We start from the raw sequence: 14,453 nt of genomic DNA, 5'->3' as shown, positions 1-14,453 counted from the left end.
AAACAGCAGGAAGTTTTTCACTGCATTTCAGTTCATACATAATCCACAGCAAAGATGGTAATATTTCTCTTAGTGTTAAATTATTTCCCTCTTGCAATGCCCAAATCCCATCAGATTGGGCTGACAGGGATCAGACATTCCCTCCTGTCCTGTCAGCAATTTCGCCCCTGCCTTGACTGGCAGGGCTGTGCTGGCAACCTGCCAGTGGAGCATCCTCTCACAAATCCAAACAGCCCTGATATTTTCTCTCTTTATGGTAATATCAAAGTTACCCAGGGCTTTAAGGTCGTTAGGACCTGCACAGAAAATCTGCGCCTTGCTCACTCGTTGAACTGTAAATGAAACAGCCCAGCTCCATTATCATTAGATCGGGTGTTATCTAAAGCAGGCTGAGGACAATTCAGAGGGACAGATAATGACGTTTGCCTTGGAACTGGGAAAAGAAATGCTGAAAAGTAAAGCTTTCCTCTCACACTTTGCATTTTAAAAGTCACCCTTCCCCCTTTTCACTGCATTTTAAATAGAGAACATAATCGAGCCCGTCTGAAATTCACATGATTGAAAAACTCGCTTCATTTTCCCTCACTGGATGTGAAGTGTGAGGAAAACCAGAACCAACCTGGAGTAAACCAGGCAGTCCCAGCAACACCTAGAAACAGTAAGTACATGGTGTTTTAATTACAATAATTATGTGCCGAAAGGATTTATTGCAGGGGAACCATGGAAGCACAGCTCCAGCTCAGCCCTGCACAGACCCCCCTCACCTTCTCCTGCAGCTCTGGTCCCACCTCCCTTCCTGCACCACAGGGAGATCCCTGACTGGAATAACTCCAGGAGCTGCCCAGTCCTTGGAGCATCCAACTCCACTTGGAGCTGGATTGAAGAACCAAATTCATCAGAGTGAAGAGAAAGATCACTCAGGCATCTGAAATAAACCACTGACAGTTTTGGCTGTAGGAATGTAGACATGGAATATCCATTTGGAACACATTTTGGAGACAGCATGGAAGATGCAAAGCACTTACTCCAGCGTGGGTTTGGCTTGGGACCATCCATAAAGGCTGTGGACATCGTAGTGTCTGACTGGGGTCCCATCTGCGAGGTATTGTTGAGCTTCCATGCACATAGTTTTGTAGGGTAATCCTTCTGACCTGTATCCCAAACCTTGTGGAAAGGGAAGAAACATATTTATTATTATCAATAGGCATATACTAATCATTTGAGTTACTTTTCCTTAATTTTCCTAATCTGTTAGGCATTCAGTCTCTTTATACTGTCACTTATTTATAACTATAAAAATGTCTTCTCCAAAATGGACTATTTCCAATATTCCTCTGCAGGTATCTGGGTCTGTGAATGTTTTAATAGTTCGGTTACAGATGCTCTTACTACAGAGGCTCAAAGAATAATCAGAGTAGATCAGAATATATTTCAAATCTTTTTAAACACTGTCACACCAACCACACAAACAGAAAAATGGGTGTGGTGGGGGTATGATCTGTGTCTGAATATTAATTTCCTGGAAATTCCTGAGAAACCACTCATGAAACCTGAATACAACAGTAAGCAGCGAGATATGCTAATAAACCATTAATAAATAATTCCTAATTAGTACAGCATTTCAGGAAAGCCGAGCTAAGAAACCAAAGCATTTCAAGCATTTGACTGCTCACATAAATGATAATGAAAAGAGACACAGGGATATTTTCTAAATTTTTAATTAATTGCATTATTCATCTGAGAAAACCGAAAAACAGAGAGCTCAATTCTCTTCCATGCCTCAAGCAAAGCACTTAGACACAAAATAGGGATCAAAATCCATATGCAGTGAGGAACTGGAAAGAACTTTATTTTTACAAAGTGCTGCACAGCTCCTGCTCCTGCTGAAGTGTCTGGGCTTGCAGTGTGCCCATAATCTCAGAAATAAAGGGCCACATTCAGTGAGGAGCTGTGGGTTTATAAACCCATCTTTATTTAGGCTTTTAGGCCCCATCTACCAGGTAAGAATTTACGTAGGAACCAGAAAAACCTAAAAAAACTGTTCTAAGGAGGGATCAGACTTACCAGGCATATAGGGAGGATTATTTAGGAGGTCATTCCTACAGCCATCCAAGGCACCATTCACAAAAGCTGCTGGTTCATTCATGTCCTAAAAACACAGAGAAAAACCCCATAGTCTGCTACAGAACACCATAAATTCTGAATTACACGTAAGCAGCATTGCAGCGTTCCTCAGGAGCCCCTGCAGCTGCCATCTCAGCTGGACATCCCATGTTCCATAAAGGGGCTGACAAAAAGGCAGGAAAGGGCATGAGGGCATGGAGTGACAGAAAAAGAAAAAGGGGGAATGGCCTTGAGCTGAAGGAGGGCAAGATTAGGTGGGATATTGAGAAGGAATTGTTCCCTGGGAGGCCCCGGCACAGGGTACCCAGAGCAGCTGTGGCTGCCCCTGGATCCCTGGCAGTGCCCAAGGCCAGGCTGGACATTGGGGCTGGGAGAACCCTGGGATAGTGGGAGGTGTGGGAATAGAAGATTTTTAAGATCTCTTCCAATCCAAACCATTTTGTGATTCAGCGAGTCTTTGTTTCAAGGGAACAACCTCCAAGATCATCAAGTCCAACATTTCCTTACTGAGAATTTAACATGGGATACTTCTGCCAGAGCAGTGCAGATATTGGGAACTGGGGCCCTCTCCACCAATGTCTGGCAGAGAAAAACAATCCAGAAATCAGATTTCTACACTTACAGTCCACAGGCCATCAAACTTGAGGCTTCTCGAGGCGTTGGGGTTGCTGTAGGCCTCCAGGATTTCCTTCTTCCACCACTCCGCCGTGGAATTGCGGAAGAAGTCTGGGAAAGCAGCATGTGCTCCGTAGAGCTGTAAAAACAGAAGGAAAACAAGTCAGATAAGGGGACTGAAGACATCCCATTCTGGAAAAATTCTGGAATTTTTAAATGAAAATTTTAAAAAAGACAAAAAATAATTACTTGTTCACTGATTTCTTTTGGCTCTTAGGATGATTTAGCCAGTTTCTGCAACTTATTTTTCCATGAGATTTATCAATGAGTTTGCTGCTATTTTCATTAATTAATTCCATTAATTAATGTCTGTATTTGAGTCCAGAACCAAACCATGTCAATATTTACCTGTATTTGTGTTTGTTCAGGTAGTGACTCATTGACTTGGACATTGGGAAGAAATGGCCAGACCTAGCAGGACAAAGAATATTTCAAATACTCCAACCACACTGAATCCAAACTGCGCATCAACAACACACAGGTTTCAATACTCCTCCCTGCACAGTACCTTGGAATATAAAATTTCATTGGTACCAGGCCGTTTTATGAAGACATCATTGTCCACACCTCTGGAGAAGGTAGGATAATCGGTTTCATTCCCAGAAATGGCTGGATCCTACAATTAAAAACACTTTTGTCCTTATGCTCAAAACTCAAGTTGAATATATCCTCCATTTTGTGATGCCGTATTGAAATTTGAAAGCAATGTTCCAAACTGACCAGGATAATGATAAATCTCATTCCTTCTGCTTTGATTTTGTCGATCAGAGCCGGTAATCCAGCAAAGCGTGGGCTAATGGTGAAGTCCATTTGCCGGTCCATGTAGTCAATATCTGCATACTGGACATCCTGCAGTTCAAAAAAAACCCAAATAATTTTAAATGGGTTTTTTTTCCCTTTTTTTGCCAAATATTGAAAATCCACCAAAATAAGTAAAATACAGAGCTTTTGAGGTGTAAAACTGGAAGCAGTGGTAACATCAGGCTGCAGTTGTTAAATGAATATTACACATCTGTTATCAAGTCCAAAACAAAATAAACCTTTCACTGCTGCATCTGATCTGAGGGTAGGAATTGATACATGATGATAGAGGAAAAAACTGGGTTTGTCCAGATGTGTGTACACAGAAATTGCACCTATATTTCCGTTGCTATGGGGAAACAATGGAAACTGTTGTTCTACCTTGAAACACTGATATTATTATATTTAAAATGAAGACACATTCAATTTATAGCATAATTTTGTTAGATCTCTGTGCTATTCCAACTATCCCAACAACAACCTGGGCCAAATCACAGCTGATTTGACCAGGAGCATTGCAGCACTGAAAAGATTGCTGCTTCATTTTTTCCTTGCTTGTTTTTCTTCTCGATCACTGCTCCTTCCTGTCATTCTTTGGTGTGAATGATAAAGAAAATTAAGCAACTTTTAACACAGCCCAGAGTCTGTGGAACTAAACCTGTTCTTCTCTACCCCAGTGGGGTTTTTTTGGCTGGTTTGTGGTTTAGCGTTTAAATGGTTCTAGTCAATGCTACAAAGCCAAAAAGCTCAAATGTTATTTGCTCCCAACGTACATAGGGAATCTGAGCTGCCTTCATTTCCTCCACCAGCTGGGCGATCTCCGAGTCGTTCGCGTATCCGTAGCGGCACAGCTGGAATCCCAAGGACCAGTAGGGTGGCATGACTGGGCGGCCAACCAGCTGAAAATAGGAAAGGAGGTTTGTGGTGAAGAGGTGAAGAGGAACCAAACCAACCCCTCCCCCCCCCCCCCCCCCCGCCCCCCAAGCCCAGCATTATTCAGGCTCCTACTTCAGTGTATTCTTGAACCACGAGTTCAGGAGTTGGGCCCAAGACCATGTAGAAGTCGAGAATTCCTCCGATGGTGCGGTAGGTCAGGGCAGGGGTGGGCTGGAAAGTCACATCTGGAAATGGAGGGAAGGAAAGGACAAAAGGAGGCCTGGATTTGCCACTAGTGCAAAACACTGACTGTAAAAAAGGAACACACGGAGGAGGATGGAGAGAGACAATTTACAAAGGTCTGGAGGGACTGGAAAAGAGGGAAAGGCTTCAAACTGACAGAGAGGAGGTTTAGATGGGATGTTGGGAAGAAATTGTTCCCTCTGAGGTGGGGGATGAGGCCCTGAGGTTGCCCAGAGAAGCTGTGGCTGCCCCTGGATCCCTGGAAGTGTCTAAGGCCAGGTTGGATGGGGCTTGGAGCAACCTGGGGCAGTGGAAGGTGTCCCTGCAGGGGGGTGGAACAGGATGAGCTTTAATGCCCCTTCCAACCAAGACCATTTCATGATTTTATGAAATAGAGTGAAGGGTTTCTTACCCATCGCATTGCTGTTAAGCAAGAGAACACCGTGGGCATTGCCATCTTCTTCAAGAGCCATATAAAATGGCTGATAACCGTAGGAGTTCATCTTGTACTGCGAATAAAATAAAATACATTTTACTGGGGAAACAGTGCAAACGTTTGATTATTAACATTTAGTAATAAATTCAATAAAAGACGAGACAATTACCAAACATAGCAAATAAACCTGAAATTTATACACCTAAACCCTACCTAACCACAAAACAGATCTGCAGAAGGTCACTTTGAACTCCACAATTTGTCAGTCTCGTCCAGACTGCTCAGGCAGGAAGGAAAGCAAAGGTATTGCTGCACGTAAATGTCACTGATGAGAAGGTGCTTCCTCAGGACAAAACCTTCCCTGCTTTGCAAACAGGACCAAGTGTCTACGTGCTCAGGAGGTACTGGTGGCATTCTGTTATATTTTATTATCTCAAAATATATTCAAAACCTGAACTGGAAGTTAGAGCTATAATTAGCTGCTGCTATTTCATTGGCCATTCCCTGATAATTGGAAATTTGCTATCTTGTAGGAAATAAGATAAATCAATAGAGGTAAGATTTCTGCTTTACCCCTGTAAGTACTAAATTAATCCCCAAGCAATAGGAATTGTTCTGACTCATGTCTAATTTTCAAAACAATGAGCTGAGAGGAATGAAAAAAAGGAGGAACGTGCTGTTACTCCTAAGCCATTTGTCACCTTCCAACATCTGACTGAGGGCCTGAACTCTTCACATTGTTCTTGCAGATCACAAATAATGGGTTTACAGAAGGCTTTTGCCATGGAGACACCATCTAAATTATAAGTGATGATAAATACAGCCAGAGCCAATGCCCAGTACCAGCAGATACTTAGTGGATTTTAAAGTCCTGCCAAATATTTCTGCACTCTATTGGTCCAAAACATCACATTTTCTTCTTCTTTGCCTACTTACAGTTGGAGGCTGGTCCCTGGTGAACATTCCCCAGGTGTGCCAGTCCATGTTGTGTCGGAACGTGGGGTGCTCAGCTTCTCCAAATCCGTAGATGTACTGGGATGCCAAGCGGGTGGAAATCTGAATGAACATGTCGCTGAAGGTGAAGGTGGGCAGGCCTGAATCCCAGCTGGAATGGGAAGAGGAAAGGGAAAATAAGAATAGCGTGTGCTCAGTGCTGTGTTTGTGGCAGACACTTTGTTTTAGGCCACTCTTTTTCTCTGGAAATCAGTAAAAGTGGGCTAAGAGTGTTGTGGTTATCAAGAAAACTTAAAGCACACAAAATGGGCGTGTCTAATAACTGCTGAAGAGTTTAGGGACACGAAGTCCTCTGTGTCTCTCAGAGAGGAATTACACACAGGCATCAAGCACTGCAAGTTGCATCATATTTTGGCAATTTAGTGAGAAAATGCATTTCAGGACACTGCAATCCTATTTTCCTCTCAGACTGAGCACTGGAGCCACATGGAATAGAGTAAATAAAGTGCTTTATACAGTTCGCTGAACTTTCTGTGCAGATTACACTGAAATTCCATTCACAGGTCATATTTATTATAAATCAGCATCTTTCCAGTTAGAAACCAAACTGCAGCCTGGTGGGCTCTGCCAGAGAATTCCATTGTTCCAGGAGATTCAATTGCAGGCTGAATTACTATTCTGGTTGGCAAAAGGCAACTCAACTCACAATTAAGTTTTGAGTACTTTAAGAAATTTTTAAAAATTGTTTTTTTGACTAAAAACCACATTCAACTGTTCTCTGTTTTCTAGCTCTGACTTAATCAAGGAAGAAATTGCAGCTCATGCTAGACTTGTGTATCATGTTACCAAAATCCATCTCAAGGTAGTTGGGACACTACTTCCTTCAATTTTTTTCCTAACCATTTCCCAAAACTGACCCAAATGGCCAACCCTTAATGATCAGTGCTGTGGTCACCCTAAGGAACATTTTAGGAAGTGTAGAAAATCATTGTGCCTGCCAGAAACTTGGGAAGCGCATGAGGAACAGCCTTCAGAGCTGCCAGTGTTCCTCACTCCAACACATGCACCGAGAAAAGGTTTGTCTTGGAAAGAGCTACCAAAACAAGGAGAGATAAGATAAAGGGGCAGTGGCTTACATGACTGTCCCCGTGCTTTTGCGGCGGATTCGGATCCCAAAGGGTTTGATCTGGATTGCGACCTCATAGAGCCGGTCCTGGCTCGTGCTCGTGGGGGAGCTGGGCAGGTTCAGGGGCACTGGAACCTCATATCGTGGGCTTTGGGAATCAGAGATCTGTGAAGCAAAAATCAGGTTATTTCAGCAGGTCAGTTGTCTGAAATATGAACCTGATACCAGTTTAAAAACTCTTGCTGTGATGAGTATTTTCTTTCAAATGCATATTTCTTGAATCAGTTCCTTCACAGGATTTTGTTGGGGAAAAAAAATCCCAACCAACAAACCTTAAAAATTTATTTTGGATCAGGAGCAGCTCGTACAATTATCTATATTAATTTAAAGTATAAACTTATATTTAAAATATAGATGCATATACTTTGCAAGTGTAATAAAATAATTTTCTGGTTCATCTTTTACTCAACTTTTAGAGATCCTTTTTAATGTTTTCTGAAAAAACATTAAAAATGTATTTATTTTTAATGCAATTTAATGTATTTAATGTATTCTGAAAGTGGAAAGAAGTTCGTTTTTGATGTCTCACCACTTGGCTCAATATTATTAAACTCATGGCAATAAATTACAGTTAACCAGTGTATAGAATATTTTAGAATGATTTAGAATAATGGACGTAAAAATAAGTTGTAGAGTCGTGATAGCGCTTACAGATACGTTTACCTGCATATTAACAAAATATTTTCAAAGTTCCTGGTTGACATGACATCTACACACTGACATTACACCTTTGATTCATGTGATTTCTTTGTAAAATGGAGTGCTAGGATTCTAGGACGCAAAAAGATGCAAGCTAAGAGCAATAATAATTGGTTAGAAGGAGAAGCATATTTACACAAGGCTGCTACAGTCTGTGAAGTATAAATTTGGCTACAGAAAGCCCTTTGAATTTCCATAAATAAAACATTCTAGGAGTTCTGGGCTGGCATTACCTTGAACTGCAGCATGTTGTTGCGATGATATTTCACCTCCAGGAGTAGGGTGCTGATTGGGGCCGTGGCATTCTCGTTAGCTCTGACCTTGGCACTGTCCAAGCTGAGGGTGGCTACGATTCCAGTGGAGGAATAATTTAGGCTCATGACAGAGTAAGGATTGTTGGAGCTGTAATAGCAGGCAGGAACACTCGAATTTGGTGTCTCCTGGTGCAAAGAGAAAGGAGTTTCAGGTTAGTGAGCCAGCTGGATTTTTTATTAGGTATTAGCGTGGAATCCTGTTTTTACCAGATCTCTATTAAATGTAGAATTTGGGGGAAGATTAATGGAATCCTGAATAATAAAATAATACAGAATAATCTCTACACTGAAGCAGATATCCAGTGAAGGCTGTACAAATAGTTCAGTCAGGAAACTGAATCCTCATGCAGTGAGGATGGATTTCATTTCCCCATCTCTGTGATCTTCAGGTCAATCCCTCAACATGGTTTAATCTTGGCTTGTGGAAATTCCTAAAGCTTCCTCCCTTTTAATCCCATTGCTCTCTGCTTGCCTTCAAGGGGATGTGCCCAAAACCCATTTCATACTCAGGCAACGTCAGAGCAGATCTTTCCACTGGCTTTATTCACACAAATTATCCTTAATATATCCAGTGAAAATTACATCCTGCTCTTCTGATATCTCCTGACATTTCCAAAAGTCCAAAATTACAAAAACTTCTTTTAATAGTGCAACAAAACCAGAGCAGTTCATCACCCACTTCAGCAGCCAGCACAGAATTCTGAGCTCCATTCCTATGGGAAAGGCCCAAAATGGACATTTGAGATTTAGAAGAACATGGAATAATTTAGTTGGAGGCACCTCTGAAGTTCAACCCTGCCAGGACATGTTGCTCCCACATGTTTATTAATAATTAATAATAAAACCACATGTTAAAGAACTTCACGTCAGGGATCGTGGTTTGGAAATAGCTCCTTGGTGTGGATACAAACAATTAAGTTCACAAATGAACCAAAATTTCTGTGCAATTCAAGGATTTCCTCTCAAACTGAGATCCAGGGGAGTTGGTTTGACTTAAAATGTCCCTCAGTGACTGTGAAGGTGACACAAAGGGGCTGAGCCTTGCAGGCCACGGTGCCAGGGAGAGGCAGAAGGGGCAGCTGAAGATGCAATTCTACTTTTTCATAACTCTAACATTATTTCTTTCCATCTTTCAAAAAATACCACATTTTTCCTCAACTTCTGATATGATTTGGAGGAGAATTTATACATGGTTGCCAACTGGTGAGGTAAATAAAATCCACCAGTACAGGCCAGCTGAGGCCGGCGCCCCCATTGTATTTAAACCTGACAAATCTCCCAGACTACATTTATTCTGTAACAACCACAGAGGAAAACCTTTTATTCTGGATTTTTTTTTTTTTTTTTGTCTAATTAACTTAGAGAAATAACGACTTACTTCCCAGGTACAGCCAAGTTGTTCACATTTTTCTTTTGTTGGATCGAGGTTGGGATAACAATCAAACCTTTCATTGGTGCTCACACTGAGAGTCCAGTTGATTGTGTAAGATTTTCCCAGTTCAAGCTGAAGTCCTCTTATAACAGCAACCTTATAAATATTAAACAATAAACAGTTATTAAATGCCAAACCCCATCCAGCTTTCCTTTGGTCAGAAGACGTGCTGGTCCTCAAGAATAATACACTTAAAACTTGAAAATTCACAAAATCCCATCTTGTAAGATTTGGTACAGTCTCACTTTCACAAACGCACACAACTGATATTTTTACAGATAAAATCTGAAAAATTAAGATTCTAAACAAATGGAATGAATCCCACAGCTTCCTTGGAAGCAAACAGGAATAAATCCAGGAACAACTGCATAACTAAACTGCCTGCTGCACTGAGAGCATAACTGAGGTGCACTTTTATGCGGCGGAGTTGAATGCAATTGTACTTTTATTCTGTAATAAAACTCGCATTGTGTTTCATTGGAGCAACACTGGCACTAAGTACTGTCCTTTGCAATGCATAAAATAAAGGTGATGCAATTGTAAATATATGTTTACTTTCCATTCTCCTGTTATTGCTTTACCTTTCTCACAGGATCATAGGTGATATTAAGGGGATAATTTTGCACAACATTGTCCTGAGACACAGAAACTGCTGTCACTTCCTGGGACAATCCCAGAATCTTGATTTCCTCAAATTTCAGGTTGTTTGGATCAGTGTAATTGCTGTGTGTAGCAGTCATTTGTAGAACATTCTGAAAAATAATATAGTAGTCATATTCTTATGGTAAAAATCTGCCCCAAATCCTCCTGATTTAACCATTTTTTTTCTGTGAAGATTTTCACACTGGAGCATAAATAAGCCAATACCTTTTTCTTATGCATTAATTATTACCCTGCTTGTTGTTATCACAATAAAGCTTTCTATCATATATACAATAATCTTCAGATTAGTTTTTCAGCTTTTTCTCCTTGCTTGGGAAATAAGGAAAGGCTGGGGCGGGTCTGTGACAGGGCAGATAAACTCCACCTGTCTGGGATCTCGCTGGGTTCCAACAACCAAAGGTTCTTACTCACTTCTCTTGATATAAAAATACCACTTCCTAGTCCATGTCATTAATTATTTTTAGATTAAGAGTCCAAGCAGAGGAACTGCACCATGGCTGTCACACGTGAGTAGAACTTCCTTATTGCTCTCCATGGGAACATTTAGGTTTATTTTTAATTCAATGTCATCACAGTCAAGGGATGATTGGGCTACAGGAGTTTCAAACTCCAACAGTGATCAGGGTGTCTTATCTACAAATGACTCTTTGATTAATTATGATTTTAAAAAATAACATTCATGCTCTTCACTCGTGTTCCGCTGCGTTCTCTCACTTGTTCTATGCTCTTTCATCAAGGCAAAGGAATGAATACCTTTACCAGAGATTATTATTATTATCATTATTATTATTGTACAAATACTATGTTATCATGTTATTTGCAATCCTTGTTATGCAATAGTTACTGTCAATGTTGGATAGAAGCACTCTCAGGACTCCACCCTGATGTCAATTAACCCTGCAAAGGCACTTTCAGCTTAAAATAATCAACACAATAAAACTTAACCCTCATGTAGTTTCTGGGGGTTCAGACAAGGTGTGGGTTTTCCTCACTCTTTGGAGACGTTCAGCTGTATTTTCACAGTATAAAAACATATATTTTTTACATTCCCACTATCTTCAGAGTCACAAACACTCCATGCTTCTCCTTTTTTACTCCATTTTAAATGCCTCTTATGCTTTAGAGTTCTCTTGTTCAGTAAATATTGCTGCTGAGTTTATAATGTGAAAGCAAATAGGAGTTATTTAGATATTTGTATTAACTAGGAGGAGAAAAAACAACAGATCTCATCCCAGTTAAATGGGAGTACTTTGAACATGATTCCTCTTGGCTTTGGCAAATATTTTGTTTTCCAGCGAATCTTACAGGAGAAAAAAAGAGAGAAAAGAATGCTCTTGGAAGACACTGGATAAAAATCAAAAATGGAGAGAAGATCATTTAAAATCAAATACTTACATTGGAAACTTTAAACTCATAGTAAATGTAGGCTTTATTCTCAATTGTACCTAAAAGGTAAAGGGAGAAGTTACACTTGGAGTGCAGAAAATAATAAAAATAAAATAGGGCTGTGCCACTGCTAGAGACCAATAAACTATTAATTACCAGGACTGCATTCAAAGCTGCACTAAGCAACCCAAATATTTACTAATGTTTCTTTGAGGAACTGAAATGTCCCTTTTTCTTTTTTCCTTTGGCCAGTCTCCCGGGAGATCTCATTTTTTCTGCAAAAACTCATTGAAATCAGCTCTTCTAAAATGCAATGATTTTTATTCTACTGTTATTTCTTCTCAGTTTGTCTTAAATATAAAAATTTGGGTCAAAACTAATCCTTTTAAGTACCCTAAATAAGGGTTCCTCATGCAAAAATAATGGTGGTGATGATGATGATGATAATAATGATAAATGCCATGGAACAATATGAGAGGAAATAACACATGACCAGGAAAAACAAATATAAAGCGTGGTCAATCTGGCAGTTTTTTCCATGTACAAATCCTGTCACCACAAGCAAATTGTAAATGGTTCCCCCGGAAAACTGCAACCTGTAAGTTTTGGGCAGGCCATGAAATGATCAAATGTTTTATTGCTTTGTTTGGCAGCAGCAGTGAGGGCAGTAATGGCTTTGTTATTTTAGGCCAAAGGAGCTCATCGAGCTGTCACCCCCACGCACAGCAGCCACCCAAGGCCTGCCGTGTTTATGGCAGCAATAATCAGCTGAACCACTGCTCTACTTCTTAAAAGCATCCCTAACTTTCCCTAAATTCCCAAAAGCAGAGGCTTGGGAGTTTTCCTGGGAGATATGATTGGTGTAGCCCACAAGAAGATGGAGTTGTGCGAGGGGAATGCGCAAAGTTTTCCAGTGTTGATATTCAGATACCTCCCTGGATGGGCAGTGGTTTGCCTGAATTCCATGGGAAAACTCTGTCATCTCCTGTCAATCTAAAGATTTCTCCTGAAAACCAGAGGTTTGACCTTAAAGTAGAGCCTAGTGTCTTTTTTCTTCACCTGTGTCATATTAAGTTGCTACTTTAATCTTACATTAATAATAGTCACAGTTTTCTACTTAAAACTGATGCAAACCTGATTTATGAGCAAGTAGCAGTAGTGTGTTACAGCGTCTTCTGTTCAGTGGGGACATTGAAATTTGAGCATACTAAATCTTTGTTAATCTAATTTATTTCACTATTGATGGCTGCTCACCTGTAGATTCTCCATCATCCCAGAACAAATCCCCAGAAGCTTCATTGTTGATATCCAGGGCAATTATGAGTCCCATTGGATTCTTGCGGCTGTGGAAAGAGATTTATGCGTATAACAAATGTTTAAACAGCCTCACTACATCCTCCATGTTCATGTAAGAGTGTGACACCCAGCAGGGTCACAGTCCTTGGAGAATTGCCTTAGCTTAATCCTCGGTTGCCTTTTATTTTCATGCAAATGCATTAAAATACCCAGTGAGTTTACAAATTGCTATGCAAATAAAGCCACAACTCATCCCTGAAGGTGTGGAAGGGAGGTTTGTCTCCCAGCAATTCCCACACTTCAAGGTGAAAAATCCTAAATACAATGGGCTGCTGCTTATTTGTAACCTGAAAGTCTTCAGCCCAGTTGTGGGGGAAAAAAAGAAAGCATAAAAGTTTTCAGTTTGGGAGCCTACCTTGCCACTGTGGTGTTGCCTGGTTGCTGAGTAGGGAAAATGTATCCTCCTCTCAGGTGCAGCCCCATTTTTTCCTTTGGGGTTTGTAAATCGTGCCACAATTTCCTCATAAGGACTGGTTCGCCCTTATGGAATGGAAAAGAGAACAGGAATTTTGTATGACCCACTCCTAGGAGTGTTTTCTTAACACTCTTGAGTTTCATCAGATTGCTCCTTATAAAAAAAGCTTCAGTTATGTAAATACCAATGGGCTAATGGGCACATAAAGGTAAAGTAACTGCATATCACTGTGATTTAATGTCATAATCTGAGCCCTTTCTTTAGTCACCAATTCTTGTGCTTATCCCACCACCCTTCATCCCTTGTCTCCCAAGTAACACCAAAGGCTTTACTTCAGCTCTCTGTCCCCAAAGCAGGGCTGACAATCCTAGCTCATCACATTCCTATTTAGAAAATGGTGTAATATCCCATAATATTGCCTGCATTTCCTTACCGTGTCATACTCGTACCACGCTGCATCAGGAAAGTACACACGAGTGTACTCCATACCCTAAAAGTGAATAAAGAAACAACTCTCATTATTCAGCTTCATCAAATAAACTCAATTCTCCCACAAAGCTAAAGTCCACTGTGAGAAAATCATTGATACTTCTACTCTTTCCTGTTTGCTTTCCTGGTGTTTAGGATGGTGCCCAGACAGGAGGAAGGGCAATCCAAGCACAATTTCTGCAAAGCTGCTGGGCTGTAACTGAAGTGCTGCTCTGCAAAGTGGCAGCTCATTGGAAGCCACCCAAAGTCACAGTGCTTCAAAGCCAGTGAACCAGATCATATCCACAAGAATCTCTCTATCTCCTCTATTTCCACATTTTTGGGGGCTGGCGCCTTTCAGATTTCTCGCTTTCCCTTTCTGTATTTAACAAATGTTTTCTGTTTCTCCATGGCTAACGTGTTGC

The 14,453-nt window shown here is 40.7% G+C and overlaps 1 protein-coding gene across 1 annotated transcript in view; it reads right to left on the bottom strand.

Annotated features, from left to right (window-relative positions):
* Positions 1-1,017: 1,017 nt before the first annotated feature.
* LOC125330917 (sucrase-isomaltase, intestinal-like) overlaps positions 1,018-14,453 on the bottom strand; it is a 29,776-nt gene continuing 16,340 nt past the window's right edge. Inside the window, exons 15-32 of the mRNA XM_048314668.1 lie at positions 13,994-14,050; positions 13,501-13,625; positions 13,044-13,132; positions 11,799-11,848; positions 10,322-10,492; positions 9,687-9,836; positions 8,228-8,434; positions 7,246-7,400; positions 6,092-6,260; positions 5,132-5,228; positions 4,609-4,721; positions 4,374-4,499; positions 3,520-3,648; positions 3,308-3,415; positions 3,148-3,210; positions 2,747-2,878; positions 2,065-2,149; positions 1,018-1,164 (exon numbers count right to left, since the gene is read on the bottom strand). Coding sequence (XP_048170625.1) covers positions 1,022-1,164; positions 2,065-2,149; positions 2,747-2,878; positions 3,148-3,210; positions 3,308-3,415; positions 3,520-3,648; positions 4,374-4,499; positions 4,609-4,721; positions 5,132-5,228; positions 6,092-6,260; positions 7,246-7,400; positions 8,228-8,434; positions 9,687-9,836; positions 10,322-10,492; positions 11,799-11,848; positions 13,044-13,132; positions 13,501-13,625; positions 13,994-14,050 — 2,169 coding nt within the window. The 3' untranslated portion in view covers positions 1,018-1,021. The remainder of the gene's footprint in view (positions 1,165-2,064; positions 2,150-2,746; positions 2,879-3,147; positions 3,211-3,307; positions 3,416-3,519; positions 3,649-4,373; positions 4,500-4,608; positions 4,722-5,131; positions 5,229-6,091; positions 6,261-7,245; positions 7,401-8,227; positions 8,435-9,686; positions 9,837-10,321; positions 10,493-11,798; positions 11,849-13,043; positions 13,133-13,500; positions 13,626-13,993; positions 14,051-14,453) is intronic.

The sequence above is a fragment of the Corvus hawaiiensis genome, chromosome 10 (assembly GCF_020740725.1).
Source record: "Corvus hawaiiensis isolate bCorHaw1 chromosome 10, bCorHaw1.pri.cur, whole genome shotgun sequence".
NCBI lineage: Eukaryota > Metazoa > Chordata > Aves > Passeriformes > Corvidae > Corvus > Corvus hawaiiensis.
This window is presented reverse-complemented; position numbering and strand designations above follow the sequence as displayed.